The following is a 20,930-nucleotide window of genomic DNA, read 5'->3' as shown; positions in this document are numbered from 1 at the left end:
TTTGAGTACAAAGTAAAGGAAGCTTTAAAGTCAATTTATTTTTACAGAGAATACATTTCGAGTTTTCTTTTATGTACCGACGATGGGATACCACAAACGTCGCACTAAATTCTTATTAAATTTAACAACTTGATACCAGGAGAGAGTAACGCGACCAAGCGATAAAACGAATCCACTATTTGGAAAATTTCGACGCGTGGACGAAAACAATGCTCCGAAATAAAGAAAAATCGACAAGTACGAGTCCAGTCCGCACGACTATGGCGAATTCGCGTTTCGTCAAAAATAAAGTCCAAATGGCCGCGAAATAAAGGCCGGGAATGGGGGGCTCGCGTGCAGCTGCAAATGGATCTGCATTAATTAAATTAATGGTCAGTCGTAGCCGGTAGCAATAGCGGGTCATTGGTACCGCGATCGTACCCATAGACCGTACAAAATGGTACGGCACTGGGGGGACACGCAGCTACGTTATCGACCTTTGTTGCTTTGATTTTTCGCGCGACGCAAACGACACACAATTTCTATGCCTGAAACACTAGGGAAACTTCCAATGTCTTCCGTTGAACGAAATCGTTGTTCATTCGCTCACTCGGACACGTAATTTCACCCTTAGACAAATATTTCGAACGAGATATCGTTCTATCGTGGAATATTTCAACAATTTGCAAAATTGAAATTTTTCTAAATATCCAGGAATTGAATAAACACGAGTATAAGAACAATTCAGCCTCTTTTTTATCGTCAAGTGTTTACACCTAACAGGTATATTCTATTAAATCGAGTTCTTCACAAGCAAACTGCACATTGCTCCTCTACTGTGCATTCGCAAATTTCTAAAAGACCATGGCGTAAATCTCTGACTGCCAGTGAGGTCTGTCTGTTTGATACCGATCCAAAAAATTATGAATTTATTTATACAAAGTATACCATATTTATAAACCGCTACAAGTTATAAGCATCTAGTAATAAGTATTATATATTGCCAATAGTTATAAGTATGCAATTATAAGCACTATGTACAATCGCTAGTAATAAGCATTTATTTACGTATAACGATACGTAACGATGTATCTTCGGGTAATCTTAACTTATGTATTCCATTTCTTGCTTTGTACTATTAGTACGCACATCAATGTGCATGCTGCTAATAACCCTGTACTGGGTTCATAGCCTAAATAAAAAAAAAAAGTGTTTACACAGATTCATACATACACAATATTTTTAGCTAAGTATATTAACGAAAATTCTATTATTTTATCGTACAATTCTCAATGTCCAAAACCAGCCGATAATCGATACGATAAAATTGAATAAAATTATACTCATGTTCCTTCCGGACCATCGCGAGGACCCGAATCGTGCGAATAATACAGCTGTGCCCGTACTACAGACATGCACGGAATTTAATTTACAGAAAATTAATTTACTCCGTATTTGCTTATACGTAAATTCGACGATTCTTTCAAACCGCCTGGAATACGTGTCTCTCGGAATGAATAAAAATCAAATCGTTGAGTAATTTCTCTCGAATAAACATCCGAAGTATTTCGGTCACGATGACAAAGGTATCTGTTCCCTCGATCCGGAAACAAATATCTGTACAACATGGCGCAGTGATTCCTGCCGACAAAAAGTCGAGCAAGCTTCCCCGTGATCGGCTGCTCCGTCTTTTCTGAAACGGTCGCAATCGATAGCGGTTGTTGATTTTCGGCGCGTACGACAACAAATTCTCGCGGTGTACCTCCGGGCGCAGCGTGGATATATTTACAAAAGCACGTTTAGCAAGAATGGCGGCGGCGGTGAACGGTGGAGAAACGACGATAAGAAGCGAACGTTAAGTTTTCGAAACAAGCGCGATCGTAAAAGTTGCGAACTTGGAGCTACGCCGGCCGACGAAGCGAAAACCGGGCGAAACTGCCACTAAATATGAATCATAAAAGAAGCATAAAGATAATTGTATGCTAATAGGCGGAGCGTATGCGCCACGTCGCCCGGAACAGCTCAACATCCACCGTTATTACCTACGTAGCTGCGTTATAGCGCATATACACCGTGCACGTTCACCGTTTCTCATCGTAAACTTCCCCGTGATACGACGTTGACACGATCTAATTCCGTATGATCAACTCCGCCGAAACTACATCCGCCATGGGAGTGCACAACCGTCTGTATCCGATCTTTCTTTTACAACGTCTCTGTCGTTCCGTCGTTACGCACTCTGCGTTTCATTTTTCTTACCTAGGTACGTCTTCCCTATTCGAAGAATCAAACCACGAGTGCTTTATGCACACGATGCTGTAATACTTTTTATTCGACGATATCGTACGTGGATACGATCCGACTTCGAGGCAGAGTATCAGGGGCTAGGAGCAACACACGTTGTTCGTGTACTACCCGATCGAACTTTACCAACGTACTTTAGCGACCGTGTCAACGACAATATACATATCGCGAATGCGTGGAGAAATGGTTTGTACATCGCGCGTTAAAGAACATTAACCCGTCGCTACTTCTTATCGTTACTCTTGTGAAGGAAAAAACATTGAAATACGTCATCTTGGGTCATTTGTCGGAAGAATAGCTTTCAAGTCGTGAATTTTTGCAATTTAACGATTTCGAATGCAACGAAATGCTACCAATAGCGATAAATTGAAGGTGTATGATCGAAGAAAAATAAAAAATTGGAATGCTTCTACTAAAACTGTTCATAATTACATTAATGAAACAAGATTACGAATAAACGTATTTGAAATAAAATGAACGTTTCGATCGCTCTCTTTGGGTCTTCTTCAGGAAACCTAATCGAAGGAAATTCAATCTAAACTAATTCTATCGTTTTTCTAAAATGGATTCAAGTAGAAGGATTCAAGAAGTCGTAATGTCGATGTTATTTCAAATAAGCTCGTATAAATTAAGAAAGCTTTACACCACGTAACGAACCGTTTTTTATATTCCATTATCAATGGATGCCGAAAAGAACAATCGAACAATATATTCGTTCGAATTTATTAAAATTTAACGAAGCGAAAGCATCGATGACCGAGTTAACGTCGAAATTGGATTCACTTACCTTGTGACATTTTTTTGGGACGTTTCACCAACGATTTATAAACCTCTCGAAAACACTACGCACACGCGTACCGGTTAAAGGTAAAACAAACGAATTACCAATGTTCGTTGAATACTCAACATCCACTAATGTTAAAACCGGGCGATCGAGTCACTGCCGCTGGCTTCGGCAAACGATTTTTGTTCGCGGCAATAACTTTTTTCGGAAAAAATGCGTTCACGGGCGCGTGAGGAATTCGAATTTCACGGAGAGCTGATCCCGTTTATTCGAACAATTAACTTCGTCGACGAGCTGTATCCTCGAAAGTCTGAAAAATTTTAGGAGTGGGGGTGGAAAACGGAAACTTACCTTGCACAAGGATCATTTAGATTTCCAGCCACTCTCGAGATCGTTCGGAGCGAAAAAGCCAGGTTGAATTTATTGCCTCGAACAAAACGTTTGGATATCCTTGAACAGAGTTTGCGATCCTCTTGTGAATTCGAAGGACGCAGGATTCAAGCTGGTAGGACGAAAAGCCCGGTTGGAGGAAGGAAGAAATACAAGACAGTGGCCACGAATGTGGAGAGTTGGTCTTTCACGAGGTCGTGAATCGAGGAGCAAGAGAAACCAAGAAGAATCTCTCCTTGACCGTGTCGCCGACTTTTACAGTCGATCGTCTCCGAGAGCTTTTACGGATCTTGACGAGAGAATACCGTGGCGATGTGTAAACCATGAACCTCTTCGACGGCCTCCTCGAGCCTTTGAAACTCTCCTTTTCTTCCGGAAGCGGAACTAAAGGGATGGAAAATGGACTGGTCAGCTCGGCCTTGAAAATCGTACATCTCTTTCGAGATGCCAAATGGTTTTCGAACCGAGTAATTCGAATACTTTTCATCCTTTATGGTCGTTGCGCGCACAGATTTCGGAAAACTGGTGAACGTAGATCGTGCGTGTACGATTAAATCTGAAAATAAAAGGGGTGCATATTTTCAAACGATAAATACCCACCTCTTTTATTTTTATAACGAAAGTAATCGTTAAAAGAGAAGTACAAGGGAAAACTCGATGCTCGAGTATTTTTTCATACACTTTTTCACCTTTTGGTGTAAGTTTTTCTTTAATATATTAAAATATGTATAGAGCACGCGTTTCTCGAAATCCTTGCTAATTCTAAACACGAAATACCTTTCGAGTACGTTTTGTTTAGTTTTCTTATTGTCAAAATAGAAGGGATGCGCATTTAAGATGACAGAATAACGACAACAAAAGAGAAAAATAATATTATTTTAATACACTTACATCTATTTGTATCCACCAACTTCGTCCACTGTACTTCTGACACGAATTTCGCGAGCTCGTGAATCTGATTACGTTGTCGCGACAATAAACGTAACGAATTGTCTTATGGCGAATGAATGAAATAAAACTACTACGGTAGACGGAGCGGATGACGTCACGCTGATTAAAATATAATATAATATAGCAATTAAGAAAATTTAACACTGAATTTGATATTTAAACACATGGTGCATTGCAGGTAACAAAATCAAGCCTCTAACTGCTTATTAGCTCGCGCAGCTGGCAGTCGCAGTCCAGAATAACTTTCTCGTGCATAGTAACGAAAGTAATCCAGTAATGAAAAATGGAAATGTTTCTATTTGACGCTGCTGCATTATTCCAGAAGTATCATCGATGAATCGATGCTGAGGTTTTCCTGATAAAGATGAACCCAATTCGACCTTGTTGGGATTAATTTTTAATTACGTGTAAAACGAACGAAGATGGATTCATAAAAAAAAAGATGTTAAGATGTCGAATAAAAAGTAAACCACCTTCGATGCTCAGAAGTATATTCGTTCGATAAAATTTCCGATTTAAATTATAAAACGATATTATATTTCACGATTGAACGTATAAAAGTTCATCTGTGAAAACAACAATATGATTTTTTACTGATGTATCATTTGAATAACATTTTGTCTATTTTCTATTTGGACTTATTTCTACGAGGAAACATCTTCCAATCTATCGATAACACTCTAGCAGAGATACAATAAAAAGTATACAAATGTTTATTTTACTCACGGTTACGCGTGAGGCATCGTTTTATTCGTATTTCTTTTATTTTATGTTATATCCAGTCGTGGCTTTATACATTTTTCGTATTAAGTGTTTGTTGTTTCTCACTCTCCTAATTTCAGAAAGTCTTTCGAAATATTCTAATATGGTGGGATTGGAATGTTTTGTCGCTCTATCTCGCTCACTCTCGATGTCTCTCGTTGACCGTCAAAATTGTTAACTGCCCCGCTTATAAACGAACCGTTATCTGTATTCTCGTCGCTTCCAAGTACTAATTAATACGTGCTCGATTTGTACGACAATATCGACCAATATTCCTTACAGAAATATCCACATTGCAAAATTAATACGGTAATTAAGATTCAATGGTAATCGATAGTTTCGCACGGATATCGAAACAATTTGTTCGAAAGAAATGATTATCCAATATAGTTGGTATCGATACGATTTCCCATCGCTACCTATAACCGTAAACTCTTGGTCTCTCGATTCGGGCCAACTGACGTTACAAAGCCGTGTCTGACGCTATTCGCAAAGCGTTAAGGAAGTGGCCTTGAGCGAACAATTGATTCCGTCCTGGCTGTAACTTTTCAGAGCGAGCGATTACACGGATCGTAGGAACATTAAACAGACCGATAACAGGCATTCCTTTGTCTCGCCGCAAACGATCGGACCAATCTGGACGCATAGACGAAAAGCACGCCTGACGGAATTTTGCGAAACTTGTTACGGAGCGACTTACAAGAAGAGGGGTTGCCTTTGTAGACGTATTCTCCGCGAAATACCGAAGTGAGAACCGTACAGACAATTAAAGATGAACAATGCGACCAAGGAGAACATCGATATCCTCGAAACTATGCTCAGTGCCGAGCTGGTTCGTCCGTTTGTCCCCTCCACCCTCTATTCAAGCGCCAAAGTCCTTCGAGTTCCCCGTACTTAAGTTTCCGATTGTAATATCCAAGCCCTGGTCGTCTCGCGATAAAATTGCTCCCTGGATGAGAAAAACCGTTCTGTTGGTTCTCGAAGCTGGTAACGTAACGTCACGGGCAACGAACGAACGCTGACCGAGGGCCGATAGCTCTTTTGCAGAGAGCGCACACGCGGCCACTTTAATTTACGAAACTTGCTCGACATGCACGTCCAGTCGGGGACGTTGATTTACTAACGTACGAGGGACTAAGCGAACCGATTCGACAGGAAAACCGAACAGACATCGAGTAGCTCGTGTGCGCGCGAGCCACGTACAAAGGGTTACCGGCCGCTCTGTGATCGGAAGCTGTCAATATTTGTCCATGTCCGGTAACCGAGTAGCGAGCGATGAACCGTAACGTCATCAATTATCTCTTACATACCGGGGCTCGTGCCCGTTGTCAAATTTCGTCTGTTACCTGCCCGATGCTGTTGCTGCTACGACTTCGTGCTGCGGGACCAGCCCTCGCACGCGTGCCACCATTCCCTCTCCATTGTCTCTTTCTACTTACCTAGAGAGCCGACCGGCCGACCAGATTTGAGTAAACCGATGGAAATTGTCTCTGGACCGTGGAGAACAATAATGACCTGCTCGAAATTCCGTTCCGGTGGAAATTGCTCGAGCGGAATTTCGAGACCGGTCCTCCATCGTTGAATCGATACTCGGCCCGTATGATACCACCGCGGTTGGTCCTCGACGCGTGGAACCACTCGCTGACTCGCGCGAATATTCTCCGGGGTTTAATCGGGGAATCGTGGACACGAAGAACAGGGAAGATAGAACGAGAGAAATAACGGGGTTATTCCCGCGATTTCGAACAATACGAATATCGCGGAGAAACCACCCGGGACGACATTTTCCAACGCGAGATTTTCTTATTCCTCGCGGATCACCGTCTAGAGCAAACAGGATCGGACCGGAGATGGCCCATGATTGTTTACACGCGGTGCTTAGCGAGAGACTCATTGTTCTTGCAATTTACTTTGCGATCGCGCGTGCCACTGTTAACCGCCCGATCGCTCGTGCACCAGGCCAAACAAAGACCTAGGACGCTTTAATCTTGTCCCGGCCAATCGTCTGGAAGACAACGGGACCGTGACGAGAAAGCAAAGTTTACGGGTTTGAACGGTTCTATCAGTTTGGAAAAAACTGTACAGAGAATTCACGTTTTCCAGCGAAGGAATATCGAGGACTTTTGATTCGAGCGGACGAAGATAGGGTATGGTCCCGCGTAGAAAGCGAAGGGGATATTGCGAGAGCGAGCAAGACGGAGTAACGACCAGCGAGTCTCGCTTTACATGGCCCTTGGTGAGCGAAAGTTCGAAACATCGCAACACGTGTACCGGAGAGTCGATTATTGATGTAACGGTTCGTATAGGTTTCTTTATATTTTGATGAAGGTGTTTCCTAAAAATATAAAAGGAAGTTCTTCCAATGAACGAGCGATTCGTTTGATTCGTACTTGGAAAGAAACTGAATAAGGTCTTGTCTGGACTCATTTTCATCGAGAAAACGAGTACATTAGTTCTAGTGCCACGAAGACGTAACGAAAACTTTGGATTTTCATTGCTGGATGAAATTTAAACAAACTCGCAAGAATTATCCTTTGTTTGTACAGATGTTGTAACGCTCAACGTACATTACTTAGGAGTTTAACGTACCAAAAATGAAATTTACGAAATTGTCACACGTGTTTCCTAAACAATGGTTTCAAGCAGCTGCCCGCCATTGTTATAGGAAAGTGTACGTTAAGGAATTGGAATATATATATGTATGTATGTATGTATGTACTGTGTGTCGACCATACGGCCGACAATTTGGAACAATTTTGTTACCTGGAAACAAATAAAATACTCAACATTATATATTTTGTTTCATGCAAAACAGCTATATTTCATTATTTTCAAACGAAGAGAAACAATTATAATCTCGCATCTATGGCTTCCTTTTTTTTTTGTGATATTATGCAACAGCTATTTTAATAAATAAAAATTCTAAAGCAGAAGGTTACATTGTACACGGCGGAGAGAAGCGAAACGAGATTAATTTAAAAATTCATATATATTTGACTCTGTCGTTTTGTGTCTTTTTACAAATTTATCGTTATGAAAGTAGACGAACTGTAAAGCTGTAGCTACGCTCCGGTAAGATAACATTATAAAATGTACACTAAGTCTTGTGTGACTTTGGGTAGAATTTTCTATCGGATTCGTTTTCATTTCGTTATTTACGTTGCATTTATTGGCTAAATCCACTTAACTATCACTAAGCTACTGTACGAACCACGTGTAAAAATGAGTAGTTACCCGTTAACGGGATTTCGTATTCAACAGCAACTTAGTCTAATTCTAATTCTAATATAATCAAACCTAAGCTTGGTACGAGTCACGAGGTAAACACAGATATCAAATAATTTAAAGATCTTGTAATTCCTTTCAGAACACAACATCTTGAAGCACTCGATAGATGCAGTATTGTGGCACGAGTGAAGCTGAAAAATAAGCAGTTCATTGATCGCTTGGTAATTATCGAATCTCGCAGAAACTTATCTTGCGAATATTGTACTGACACAGTTCCTCAAATTTTCCTATCCAAATGTTTCTCCTCTGGTTCGTAAGCTCGTTGCAGAAAATTGTTCTTTCGATAGCAGGACGTTGGCGTTAAATCAGTGTCTCCGGAATCGCTTTAATCACTTTAATTGCTCGCCGAAGCTACGTCTCTTTCGCTAAAGCGACTTTTACGGAACGATCGACAACGCTGAAGTTCTTTTTTTTTTTTTTTTTTTTTCATTCGTATGTAAAAGTAATGGACAAACACGCGTTTGTAGATCCACTGGTCCGCTTGTTACCTTAATGTACGTACCTCTGTTTGCTCGTTTTAAGGATATTACACACATTTGATCGCCCTCTTTACGCTCATGGGAAACGTATCGAACATTTGAATGAAAGATCTGCGCAAACAATTTCTTCCTTGCGCGTTTCTGCGCTATAAGCCACTACCAACCGATTGCACTTTATTAAATGCAATTGTACCGTTCAATAATGTAACAAATTATGTAACAATTTTGCATCGACGCTGCTCGTGATATTAATATTCGATTCCTCCTCCTGGTTCCGTTTCAGAGACCGATCGCGATTAATAGTTTCAGTCCGATCCTGATCGTTCCACCGAAGTTCTACACGACGTTAGGTAAAGAGATCAAAGCTAACGTGAAATATTAGCTACAATTTTGGTATCGATTGTGTCGGTGGTGGCACTGTTAGATTCTGAAACTCGTCGAACGATTTTCTCGCTACGTTTTGAAGATCGTCTATACCTCGTTTGGTAATATTCGTGATATCGTCGATCTGACGACGCGTCTGATTGAGCAAGTCGTCCGTCGACTTCACCGCGGTGTTCGCGATACCTTTCATGTCTTCGTGAATCTTCTCGATGACCCATTCGACCGCTTGCCGTCCCTGAAACCCAATTGTGCAGAAAACACTCGGTTATCGTGCAAACGCGATGATCGCTCGCACTCTTTACGCGCTCACTGCTCCGAAGCCAAGATCATTCATAATTTTTGCAACGCGAGTCAGCACCACTCGAGGAGAAAATTCTCTACTATCCATCATTTTACACACTTCAGATAGGCAAATATTTCACGAAACGTATGAACCTGAATGTCGTGCACGTAACAATGATTTCATGCATCGATGAGCCTTGCTAAACTCTGTCATACCTATTTTCTCTCTCTCTCTCTCTCTCTCTCTCTCTCATCTAGATCGTTTCACCAATTGCATTTGTTTCACCAACAACCAATCAATTCGTCCCAAACAAGCACAACTTCGAACCAATATCGACCGATGACATTCATCGTACGTTTATTCAACGAATGTTTATTCAAACTTTCAACGGTTTCTCTCAGATCACGGTGCAACTTGAACTTAACAGATTCGCAGCCGCTGACGTAATGATACCGCGTTTTTCGATATTTCCTAAAAAAAAAACCCCCCGATGAGGAGCAATCTTTGTATAATAAAATCAAACGAACCGTTGTAAAATAATTTTCTATCGATTCGTTTCACCGTAGACACCTGAAATCCAAATTTTCCCCGAATGCAAGTATCGCGCTACGCCACGGACGATTTTCTTTATCGATATCGCATTTTATCGGTTTCGGTACAACATTACTCGTATGACACCGGTTTGAACATGCACACATGCATACATTTTTTCATAATACCCAAAAGTCTCTCTGATACTTCTCGTGTGATCCATCGCGATTCCAACATTCATTCGATTTCTCGCAAACGGTCTCCAATTATAGTCAACAACCTCAAACAACCTCCTCTTGGAGGTTAAATAGATCTAACGTTCAATGGACCTACCTTTTTCGCGTTTTGTTCGATCATCGCCGTCAGTCGCTGCTCGAAGTAATCCATGAGTGGTAATCCTGTGATAGAAATGACAGCATGTTGCTTTAATAATGTTCTCTGGGGGTCATCCGGGTCCGGCATATACCTAACTTCTTCACCGACGCAGACGTGTTTCCCCAGACTGACCTGCAAATAAAATACGAGTCGGTCCCACTTTGAACGACTTCTTGCAATTCTTGTGATTAGATGCCTGGGCGGTGGGTCTCTCGTTTCAACTACGTGTTCTCGTATCGACCGTGTTGTGTAACGCGCAGGGTTAGCAACCTTCAGATAGATGGTTAGCTGCTATTATCGAGATAAAACGTTTCCACGAAAGTGACGTAGAGCCTTGAATAATCGATTCAACGAAATAAGCTTGCCAGCGGACTCGCAATGGTCCTCGTGACGGAGCAAAATCGCTGGCTCGCCGACCGCTGTTCTAGCATTGTCGAGGCTCCTTACCCTATCCATTGACTGCTAAATAAAACGCTCGTGCATTCCACGATTACTCAAGAGACAACAATTCCCAGTGTTCTCATTTCTGCTCGTCAACGTGGCGTATTTTATGAAAGTCCAACAATTTTTACCATTACTTGTTTAGGTACGAATAGCAACGTACAACAAAAAGTAAAGATTTTACCTAACGTATGTAAAACGAGTCCTCGAGTTACAAGGATGTCTAGATTCGAAGCTGATCGAATTACTTCGACGATACTTCTTCGTGAAACAATTTGTCGTTGAGATTTGTATATGTAGATCAAAGCAAACGAGACAATTTTTAGTAAAAGAAACGATAAATATTTGAACAACAATAACAGTATGTCGTGTGAGTTTATGTCGTTGCGAGTGGGCCACTATTTTATGGCCATCTTCGGAGGAACAGTACACTTTAATAACGAGATATAGTTTCTTTAAAAAATGTAACTTAGGATCATCGAAGCTTGATCGGTACACGCATCGTTGAGTATTTTTATCGTAAGTCAGGCGTAAGAAATTTGCGACGAATCGGGTATAAGTATAATAATTTTGTAAAAATCGTCTGCTTGAAGCTACGAAAAGGTTTCGTGACAAAAATATAAAAGTGGGCTCAGTCTAGATCCATTAGATACGACTCCCCAAAAAAATTCATATCTGACTCACGTCGTGCTAATTAATATCGTTCTACGGGGTTAAAAACCCCTTAAACCGTAACCGTCGCGAATGGTTGATTCCGTTGAAAGAATAGATGGTGGTGAAAAATTATTTTCGTGTACACATTTCAGTTTGGGCGACGATTCGAGGCCGCGCGACAAAGATAATTAGCTGTTCCACTTTTATTGGATCGCTCTGCGGATGGGCTAAAGTACAATGGTCGCCCGTTAACAAGAGCTCGCACGCGACATATAGTATCCGCGATGAAAGACAAACGCGTCGCAACGATTGCACGTTTCGAATATCTCGGGTTCACTTTTACTCGGTTGCCGTCGAGGTAGCGAGCGTTCCGGGTAATGATGATGACGCGCTCGCCACACCGAAAATTGCATCATTATGAGCTGCGTGCGACTCATTCGTAGCGGTGCAGCGTGAAGCACTGTGGCCGTAGAGCTGGAACAATTGAATCGCGGGGGTGCAATACGTTTCACGGGGGAATTAACGCCCGCGGCGCATTGTGGAACCACCCTGGTCGAGATAGAGAGACGCAGTCCTCTATGCTCTCCGCCATATTGGCAATCAGTGAAGTCGACTGTGTTACATCGCGACCGACTATCTCGTCCCCCCATCTCTCCTCCGCTTCGCGGTCCCACCAACCCTTTATGTACCCCCAATCTTGCGACCTCGTCGCTCCCGTACAATCGGAGGAATCTGAAAAATTAACGCTCCGCTTCGAATAGCGTTTCCATCGATTACGCAGATCGCGGGATTTTCGAAAACGGTTTAAATCGTCGACCACCGAGGATCGCTACCGATCCTCGACACCAACGGACGCGGTTCTTTGTCCTCGCTATTGGCGGGATCGTTGTTGACGATACAAGAACATTACTTCCGTTTGGAAGTTCCGATTCGTTTCGTTCGCTCGAAGAAACGGATATTTCGGGATATCTCGGGAAACGTGGAGAGAGAAAGAAAGAAAGAGAAAGTTGGGTGAGCGTGGGAGTGAATTAGTGAGTATTGAAAGAAAATAAATGAGCGAATGAGTGAATAAGAGAGAAAGAGAGAGAAAGAGAGACGCATGTCGCGTGTAATTTTGTTTCAAGGATTTTTCACGTCTTGCGCGACCGAGGAATCAAATCTTTTCGTTCACATTTTCTCACGAGAAACTTTTAAGCCGTTTTTCTCCAAACTACATTTTTTAAGCTTACGTAAGTACATCGTGAAGAAGTAAACGACTTTCCACTGAAAATTTTAATAGCTTGTAGAAAATAGATCCAACCTTCCGTGGCAATAGTGTTATAACTATATTCGATCACAATTTGATATGACGCTATTTTATAAATCTTCGTTTCTTTGCGTTTAATACTTAAGAAAATTTTATGTATATTCTCACTTCGACTGATAACGTTAACGAATTCTTTTTACAAATTTCTTGGAAAAAACGGCTTGTGAAAAACTAGTACGCGTCGAATAAATGTAAAAATATTCGATCGAATAGTGTTTCCATAATAAATTCTCAACTATGCCAATTATTTCGTAAAGTTCGAACGTAAAACCTCCCTTAATTCGCAAGGGCGGTTTACGATCCAGTAGAGCGTTTTTTTTTTTAACGTAACCGAGCTCAAACTCTAAAGACCGATAACCGTAAACATAGTGCGCAACGCTAGTCGTATTTGGCCGAGTATTTTCTTTTTTTTTTATATAAAATGTCGCATTAAACATTGAAACGTAAACGGCGTCCACAAGACCTAATGCATTTGAGTCATTTACGACAGTCGCGTTGAGTAGCTCGCTAACATCGAGGAAACTTATAATTAGAAAGTTCCGAGTTCGTATTATTCGTATTCGCTTTAACAATCTCCGCTTCTTCGTTTCTCTGCACTTGCATTTCCTGCTTACCGAAACCGTAGGTAAATTTCAAAACTGCTCTACAGCGAAACAATCCGTAAATATCTTCTGTCCAAGTTTACCCGCTGTGAATTCTTAAAATAGGTACTGCGCGACGATCTTGGTGACACGTAATGAACGACAAACCGAAAGTAAGCTAATAAAATTTCAGCAATTCGTAGCCCGGATTACGAGCTTCCAACTATAGTATTCGTAGACAGCTGGTGTTGACGGTCGATTTTCGAAAAACTAAACAAAGTTCTCCTAACTCGAACGCAGTACCATTTCTAAAAACTATATTTGTTCAAGGATCAGAGTTTCGCACGTGGAGTTACGATTTTCCAACCACTCGAGAAACGAAGTTAAAAGTATTACAATTTTATCGTGAAAACTGCGCGACGAGTAAACACGGTTCTTTTCAGTGGAAGTAATTAACACTTTACGGCTGGTTCGCGCCCTCATCGGTGTCGCGGATCGGAAACTCGAAGATATACATGGAACACGGAAAACGAGCCGAGAAAAAGACAGATGGCAAAGGTCGTAATTGGCAAGACGAACAGTCTCGTTTCTTTCAGCTTCCGCAACAAGGAACTGTGAACGCGATAAGATCGTGTTTTTAAACGCGATAATGAGAACGTACTTAGAACTCAATGCCAGCGGAAATCACCGTGATTCTACAATTGCGTCAAAGAACGCGTCTCTTTTTACGATTTGGATTGAAATTCGCGATGAAGGAGCCCCAAGAAGACGACGTGTACGTACAGTGCCTCTTCGAGAGCTCGACGAGGATATTTTTGAACGTTGATAACCAATGAAGGGGAGATTACGATATTCGAAACGTTTATTTTTCTCGAGCAAGTGTTGGTTGCAATTCTCTCAAATTTGTGTCATTGAAAGCGAGAAACATCTTTGATGTATTGCCTTGGCCGCCTCAATTTCTCGATCCATGTTCAATAAAAAATATATAGTCCGTAATAAGGCATAAGCTCAAAGAGAAACGTATTTTACAATTGTGAACTGTAATGGACCGTATGCGAGAAATATGGAGTTACTTACAAAATGAAAAATCAATGTGCTAAGAAATCGATACAAAACATCGATCTAGAGGTGTAAAAGATTTTCCTAGATGTGTTTCGATATAAAAACAAAGTGTTTTGAAATGGAAAAAGAAAATTGTTTTGTTTTTTTCTTCAAATGGATCTGATCTTGTGTTGAAAAAGATCTATCCACTGATGTAAAAAATCGATCTTCTGAAAAATCCCTAAGCTGTTATTAACCCTTTGTAACTATTCCCCTCGAGAAGGTTAACGCACCCAGTAACGAAAGTGTTAGTCGCAATTGATCAAATAATGATCCAATTCTCGTGACACTATCGTAAATGCGCAATGAAAACTATAGAAACAAGGGACTCACCCGACCGTGAATACGATAAGTGAAATATCAATGTGTGTCAGAAATGACTCACGGAACTGCAATAATCGGAGAGTTAACGAAGAACGTGTTAGTGTTTTAAGTGTAGATTCGATGCGCGTAAAACTTTACGGAAATAAATTTTGATTTACCCAGAAACATTCGTGGAACGGACACTACGATACGAGAACTCGAGCATTGAGAATCGAACGGGAATAATAGATACCGAAACTTTGAGGAAAGTTCTCTGAAATCGTACCGAGAATTCAAGCACGAATATAAGCATTTTAGCGTCCCGAACATCTACTCCGAGTTAAGTCCAGTTTCGCAGAAGAGCCTTTGAAACGCGAGTATCGCTCGAACATCGCGATAAATCCCTTTTCCATCGGTACAGTCCAATGAAGAACGTCGTCCACGGGACAGGGATCTCCTCTCTTGACTGTTCCGGCACAAGGAACAGATCGTAATCGTCTTTGTTGCGTCTCAACGGACGGAAGTGAAAAACAAGAGCGATGCGTCGGTATCAACCGGCGACACGGGTAAAAAGAAACGCGGAAAAAAAGAGTAAACGACTGGTGCGCGATTTAATCCTATCAAGCGGACAACCGATCCCCCTCTCGGATCTGGCGTCAACGGCGAAGTAATTAATTTTCACCTTTTTTTTTTTTTCGGACCAGAGTAGAGTACGAAAAGCGTACATCGTCGATCCCATTCCCGCACCCTCTCCGATCCTAGTGCATCGGTTAATTGAAATTTTTCTCGTCAGCCGAGCGTCGAAACCGATGTTTGCCAATCCCTCGGTCTCTGCAGCAGGCACGGCGTTTGCTTTTCATTTACCGCAACATTGCGGTACGGTCACGTTTAGTAGTGCGGTTAGGCCGAAAGTCGTTAACTAAAATCGAAACTTTGCGAACGCAAAGGGAAAGAAGAATACACCAACGGGCCGATACACGCCCGGAACTTAGGATCGAATTATTAGAATGTTCGAGTACGATTGTTCCTTGCGAATTATTTTTATTCGACGATGCTGGAATGTGAATTATTCGTGAAAGGAGAGGAGTTTCTTTTCGAATTTTGTATTTACGGGCAAGCGAAAAATTGAATTTCGCGCGATAAAATCGGAATCTTCGGTTGGCTACTAAGCGGGGTAGGTAACGATTTTTATCTTCTGCTTCGCGCGTACTCTCCGTCGAGAAAAGTGAATGGGATACACCGAAACTGAGCGAGATGGAGCAACGACGAACGAGTCTCTCGTTAGATGAACTATTATGATATTTAATTCAAATTAATAAGCGTTTCTTCTACGTTGATTTGCACGTTAAGGAATATTCGAATATATGAATTACGGGTCTTTTATTACCATTTCCCGGCAATATTAACCATTTAATACATCAAGATTTAGCAACAGAATAACTGATTAGTACTGTGACACAATGTTTCGTCCGCTATGAATTACATGTCCATTTTTATAAATTGTCAGTTGTTATTATTAAATTTCCCAAAAGAAATTTTCCTCCTTTTATCAAGTACCATTTACATTATACATTACTTTTTCCAAAGCTGTAATTTACCTCTGATACTGTACTTACACTCTGATTCGAGTCTCGCAATTAGAATGAAAAGTGATCGATGCCCAAACGAAGATCAACGTATTTCTCGCATCGAAACTAATCGATTCACACGGGGCAGGGTTTACCCTATTCCCGAAATAAGGAACCTTAAATCTCGGGGAAAGATGGTAATGGCGTTGTTAGGAAAGGAAGGTCGCGCTGTCGTGCGAAACACCGGGCGCTGATGCTCCTCTCCAATCAAGAATTCTCGTGATTCCGTTTCATCCTTCGTCGATATAACGAGGAGAGAACGGAAAGATAGACCGGGCACCGTGAAGGGTCGTTGTGCGGATTAAAGAGCCTTCTTCGGTGTGCACTCGCGAGTAATTAGCATCGCCGCATAATTGAGAGGACTTTACAATCTGGCCGGAGGCAGCATTGTTCGAGGCTGGGTTACGTTCCCAATTCAGCCGTACCATTCGATGCCTCGAGAGGGTGCCACGGCCGGAAGCCCAAATCTACCACGACGTAACGTCGGAAGCTGGATCGACCTCGATGGAGTTCGACCTCGGGCTTTCTCTCGCTTGGGGTAATCGGCGATTTCAGCGGATTTCGGGGAGATTGGGAATCGTGTGCTGACAAATCCGTATTAGATCGTGTAAACGGGGGCTTCCAGTCATCTACTCTTGGCTGAATGGATACCCGCGGTTTCCTTGCACATTCGATTCAATTACTTGTTTCCACGTCTATGTACATTTCTGAACAAACAGAGAACCGCGTTCGTGGCCTAAATCGATACGCTCGACGGTCCCTCGATCCGTATGAAATATTAAAAATGGCGCGCGAACCCTACCGTATTTTCCGCTTGGAATTATTTTCCTTGTTTCTCGCGCGACGAAAGTATCCGTGAAAATTCGCGCGATACAGGATACGAGTAAATCCGTATGAAATATTAGAGACTGCGCGCAAGCCCTAGTGTATTTTCGAGTTGGAATTTTTTTTTTTTTTGTTCTTTTTCGTACGACGAAAGTATCCGTGAAAATTCGCGCGATACGGGATAACGGTAGATCCGTATGAAATATTAGAGACTGCGCGCGAGCTCTAGTGTATTTTCGAGTTGGAAATCTGAGTGTTTCGTCACACGAGGAGAGTATCCGTGAAAATTTGCACGGTACAGGATCAGAGTAGAGTACAGAGAAAAAATACTTTCTTTCAATGGTTTTTTACCACGTTGGGTGTACGCGATCGTTAATATTGTTGTTCTTTCTCTCTTCGAATCACTTGAGAAGAGACCTTTGAGTGATTGATCCCCGTACGAGCCCCCAAATAACTGTTGTCCTCGTGCGGTATATTAAAGTATATTTAATGATATTATATATTACAATGATACAAGTATTAAACGTAGTGTTGGTGATTGGTTTCGCTTTCTACTAAGGTAGATCGACCGCGTATTAAACTAAGTTAACCGTCTTTGTACCTTCGGCACGCGTCTTGATCGTCTTTGTTGCTTAAGTCTTAGTACGTCTTTTAATTGTCTCGTCTTATCGTCTTCGTTGTACTGTCCGCGACACACTCCTCGGACATACTCCCGTCGTCAAACTTTGTCATACTGTCCCATACTGCGTGACACCGTCTTACCGTTACTGTCCCTCTTAACGTTCTTCTCGCGCTCTATATAGTCATTCCCATTAATTCTCTTTCATTCCAATCCTCAGTCTCTCTCACTTGAGACATTCGGTCACGTTCGGCCATCCTAATCGTTCGTCTTTTCCAAACACTCTTCACTTTCTCCAAACCACATGTATTCCCTTTCATCCCCGTGCATTCTCACGCTCGGTCGTCGCGCAAGAGCAAGACCCTCTGTAAAGGATACTCGTGCCTTCCAGGAAAGCTAGCGGACCGATCGGCGCCAAATGTTTAGTTTAACTCAAGTCCGACCTTGCGCGTTATCTTGTTTAGGCCTACACTCGAAGCAGGTCTAAACGAACGCCGAAAATCCGATACTACAATATCGAAACCCCGAAACTTGCGAATACACCGTGGATCGCGTAACATTTCACCCGACAAGAATTCAACCGTGATCAAGAGTGTTTCAAATCGAATCTCGTACGCGAAGCGTCGTAGAACGCGCGTACGTTACTCCAAAGTTACCATTTTTCATTAAGCCGACCACGTTCTCTTCCGACTCCATATTTCAATCGGTCGAGAAGTGCTGGCGTTGCCCTCTGTACGGTGATCACACGACCGCGTAAAAATGCGCGTAAATGGCCGGCAGGCAAGCCTGGTACGCGACCGGGCGCGGGAATTTTGGGGAAACAGAAGCCGAGCCTGTACATCCGCTCGGCGTTCAGCCGCGCGCAATTTGTTCTTTTTATGATTTAGTGGGCCTCGCGTACAATAATTCAGTCGCCAGGCACATCCAGTCGGCCCCGTCGCGCTACCCAAACGCAACCCTCTCGAGTTCTCCATCAGCAAAGTCCACGGGGAGTCCCCGAACACGGCCAGGATACATCACCGATACACGCGTCCGTTATTAATTCTCGTGCGATGGCACCCGCCCGCCGGCCCACCGCCACCTACCATCCTTCTATCTCTCCCGTGTCTCGGGTTTTCGCGCCTGCACGCACGGAAATTCGTGCCAGAACGAAGGAGGGATTGTTAGAGAGAATACACGAGTCGTCGCTGGTAAAATATCGTTCCGGTTTCCTTCGTGCCCGGCAACGTATTGCGGTGTGCCCGAACGGAGACCCGTTTCTACGTGCGCGAGCTTGATTGATCTATTGACTTCTGTTCCTCTACGATTACGGAAAACTCGAGATTAATGCCGGTAATCTACAAGGCCGTGCCCGAAAATGGGACGACGTAATATTTCGGCTAAGGGTGATGGCTACAGAATCAAAAAATGTATTATAGGATGATGGATGGTTTAAAGGTAAATACCTTTTTCAGCAGACTTTAAACCCACTTCGTTCTACCGGAGGAACCGAGGGAAGGTTCGACTCGATTGGTATATTACAGGAAGAAGACATTCTTCTTTAATTCGTTGGTACGATAGTGTTTCTAAGAGACTGGAGAATATTTTAAGTACTTCTATATTAATTTAACGAAGTTGCAACGGTACTCTGACAATTGATCCGTAGAAGTGAATACATTTTCTGAACTCGATTGGTATATTACAGGGAGAAGACATTCTTCTTTAATTCGTTGGTACGATAGTGTTTCCAAGAGACTGGAGAATATTTTAAGTACTTTTATATTAATTTAACGAAGTTGCAACGGTACTCTGACAATTGATCCGTAGAAGTGAATACATTTTCTGAACTCGATTGGTATATTACAGGAAGAAGACATTCTTTTTTAATTCGTTGGTACTATAGTGTTTTCAAGAGACTGGAGAATATTTTAAGTACTTTTATATTAATTTAACGAAGTTGCAATGAAACTCTGACAATTGATCCGTGGAAGTGAATACATTTTCTGTACTCGATTGGTATTACAGGGAGAAGGAAGAGTATAGTCTCGGATTACTTCATGGATAAAGTGGACGCTGGAAAATTTCAAATTTTGTTTAATATGTTAGTAATACCGTATTCCTAGGAGACTGGAGAATATTTAGAAACTATTTCCATGTTAACTCAACGACGCACTGTGGTTCGAAACGGTCAAACTTTGAAAAAAATGATAGAACATCAATATGGAAGCACTGATTTACATCAAAATTGGTATCTGAATGTTTTCGAGGTCGCTGATTATAAATATGAAACGAAAATTGCTGAAAACAAAATGGTAGACCCAGTTTCTTGAATGCATATTTTAAATAATTATATTTTCATATTTTATTGTCATATTTACTTTAGTATTTTGGAGAATTTATTGAATTTATTTACTACGAATTAGTAATTCGAATTCATGAAAATAATAAATATTCAATAAAAACAAAATGGCCGACCCAAAATTAAATAAGAGTTTGAATTAATCAGTTGAAAATTTGGAAAAATTTATGGTAGACTGACAAAACACTAAAACTAATTATTTCCGAGAAAAAAATATTCATTTGTTTAAACACTTAACTACGTACTATTGAAGCATAGATTCTGACACATTTCAGAAAAATTGAACGCATTACTTGTCTAGTTACGTTCTGTAAGGTTTATTGAACAATCAGTAGTAAGTCAAACAACGCCACTCGCTAACGTTGAAAAGTTATATCTAATTAAAGTCAAATAAAAATCGCTTTTGTGACATTTGTGTTCTACTGAAAAGAATAACAAAATCTTTGATTTAATATACGTTAAATATTTCATTTTGATGTATAGTATATAATTCAATTAGTAACACTTTTCTTCATTAAATGTTTTCAGTTACTTGTAATCTTAACATTACATCTTCCGCTAAAAGTAGCATCTATTCTGTACTCCAACTTTGACATTATATTCCTCATAAACTATAAAACATTT

At 41.4% G+C, this 20,930-nt stretch overlaps 1 protein-coding gene across 1 annotated transcript in view; it reads right to left on the bottom strand.

Annotated features, from left to right (window-relative positions):
* Positions 1 to 4,317: 4,317 nt before the first annotated feature.
* Positions 4,318 to 20,930, bottom strand: part of Slmo (PRELI domain containing slowmo) — a 31,223-nt gene continuing 14,610 nt past the window's right edge. The window contains exons 4-5 of the mRNA XM_076323989.1: positions 10,469 to 10,642; positions 4,318 to 9,556 (exon numbers count right to left, since the gene is read on the bottom strand). Of these exons, the coding sequence (XP_076180104.1) occupies positions 9,320 to 9,556; positions 10,469 to 10,642 (411 nt within the window). The 3' untranslated portion in view covers positions 4,318 to 9,319. The remainder of the gene's footprint in view (positions 9,557 to 10,468; positions 10,643 to 20,930) is intronic.

The sequence above is a fragment of the Ptiloglossa arizonensis genome, chromosome 12 (genome assembly GCF_051014685.1).
Source record: "Ptiloglossa arizonensis isolate GNS036 chromosome 12, iyPtiAriz1_principal, whole genome shotgun sequence".
NCBI lineage: Eukaryota > Metazoa > Arthropoda > Insecta > Hymenoptera > Colletidae > Ptiloglossa > Ptiloglossa arizonensis.
This window is presented reverse-complemented; position numbering and strand designations above follow the sequence as displayed.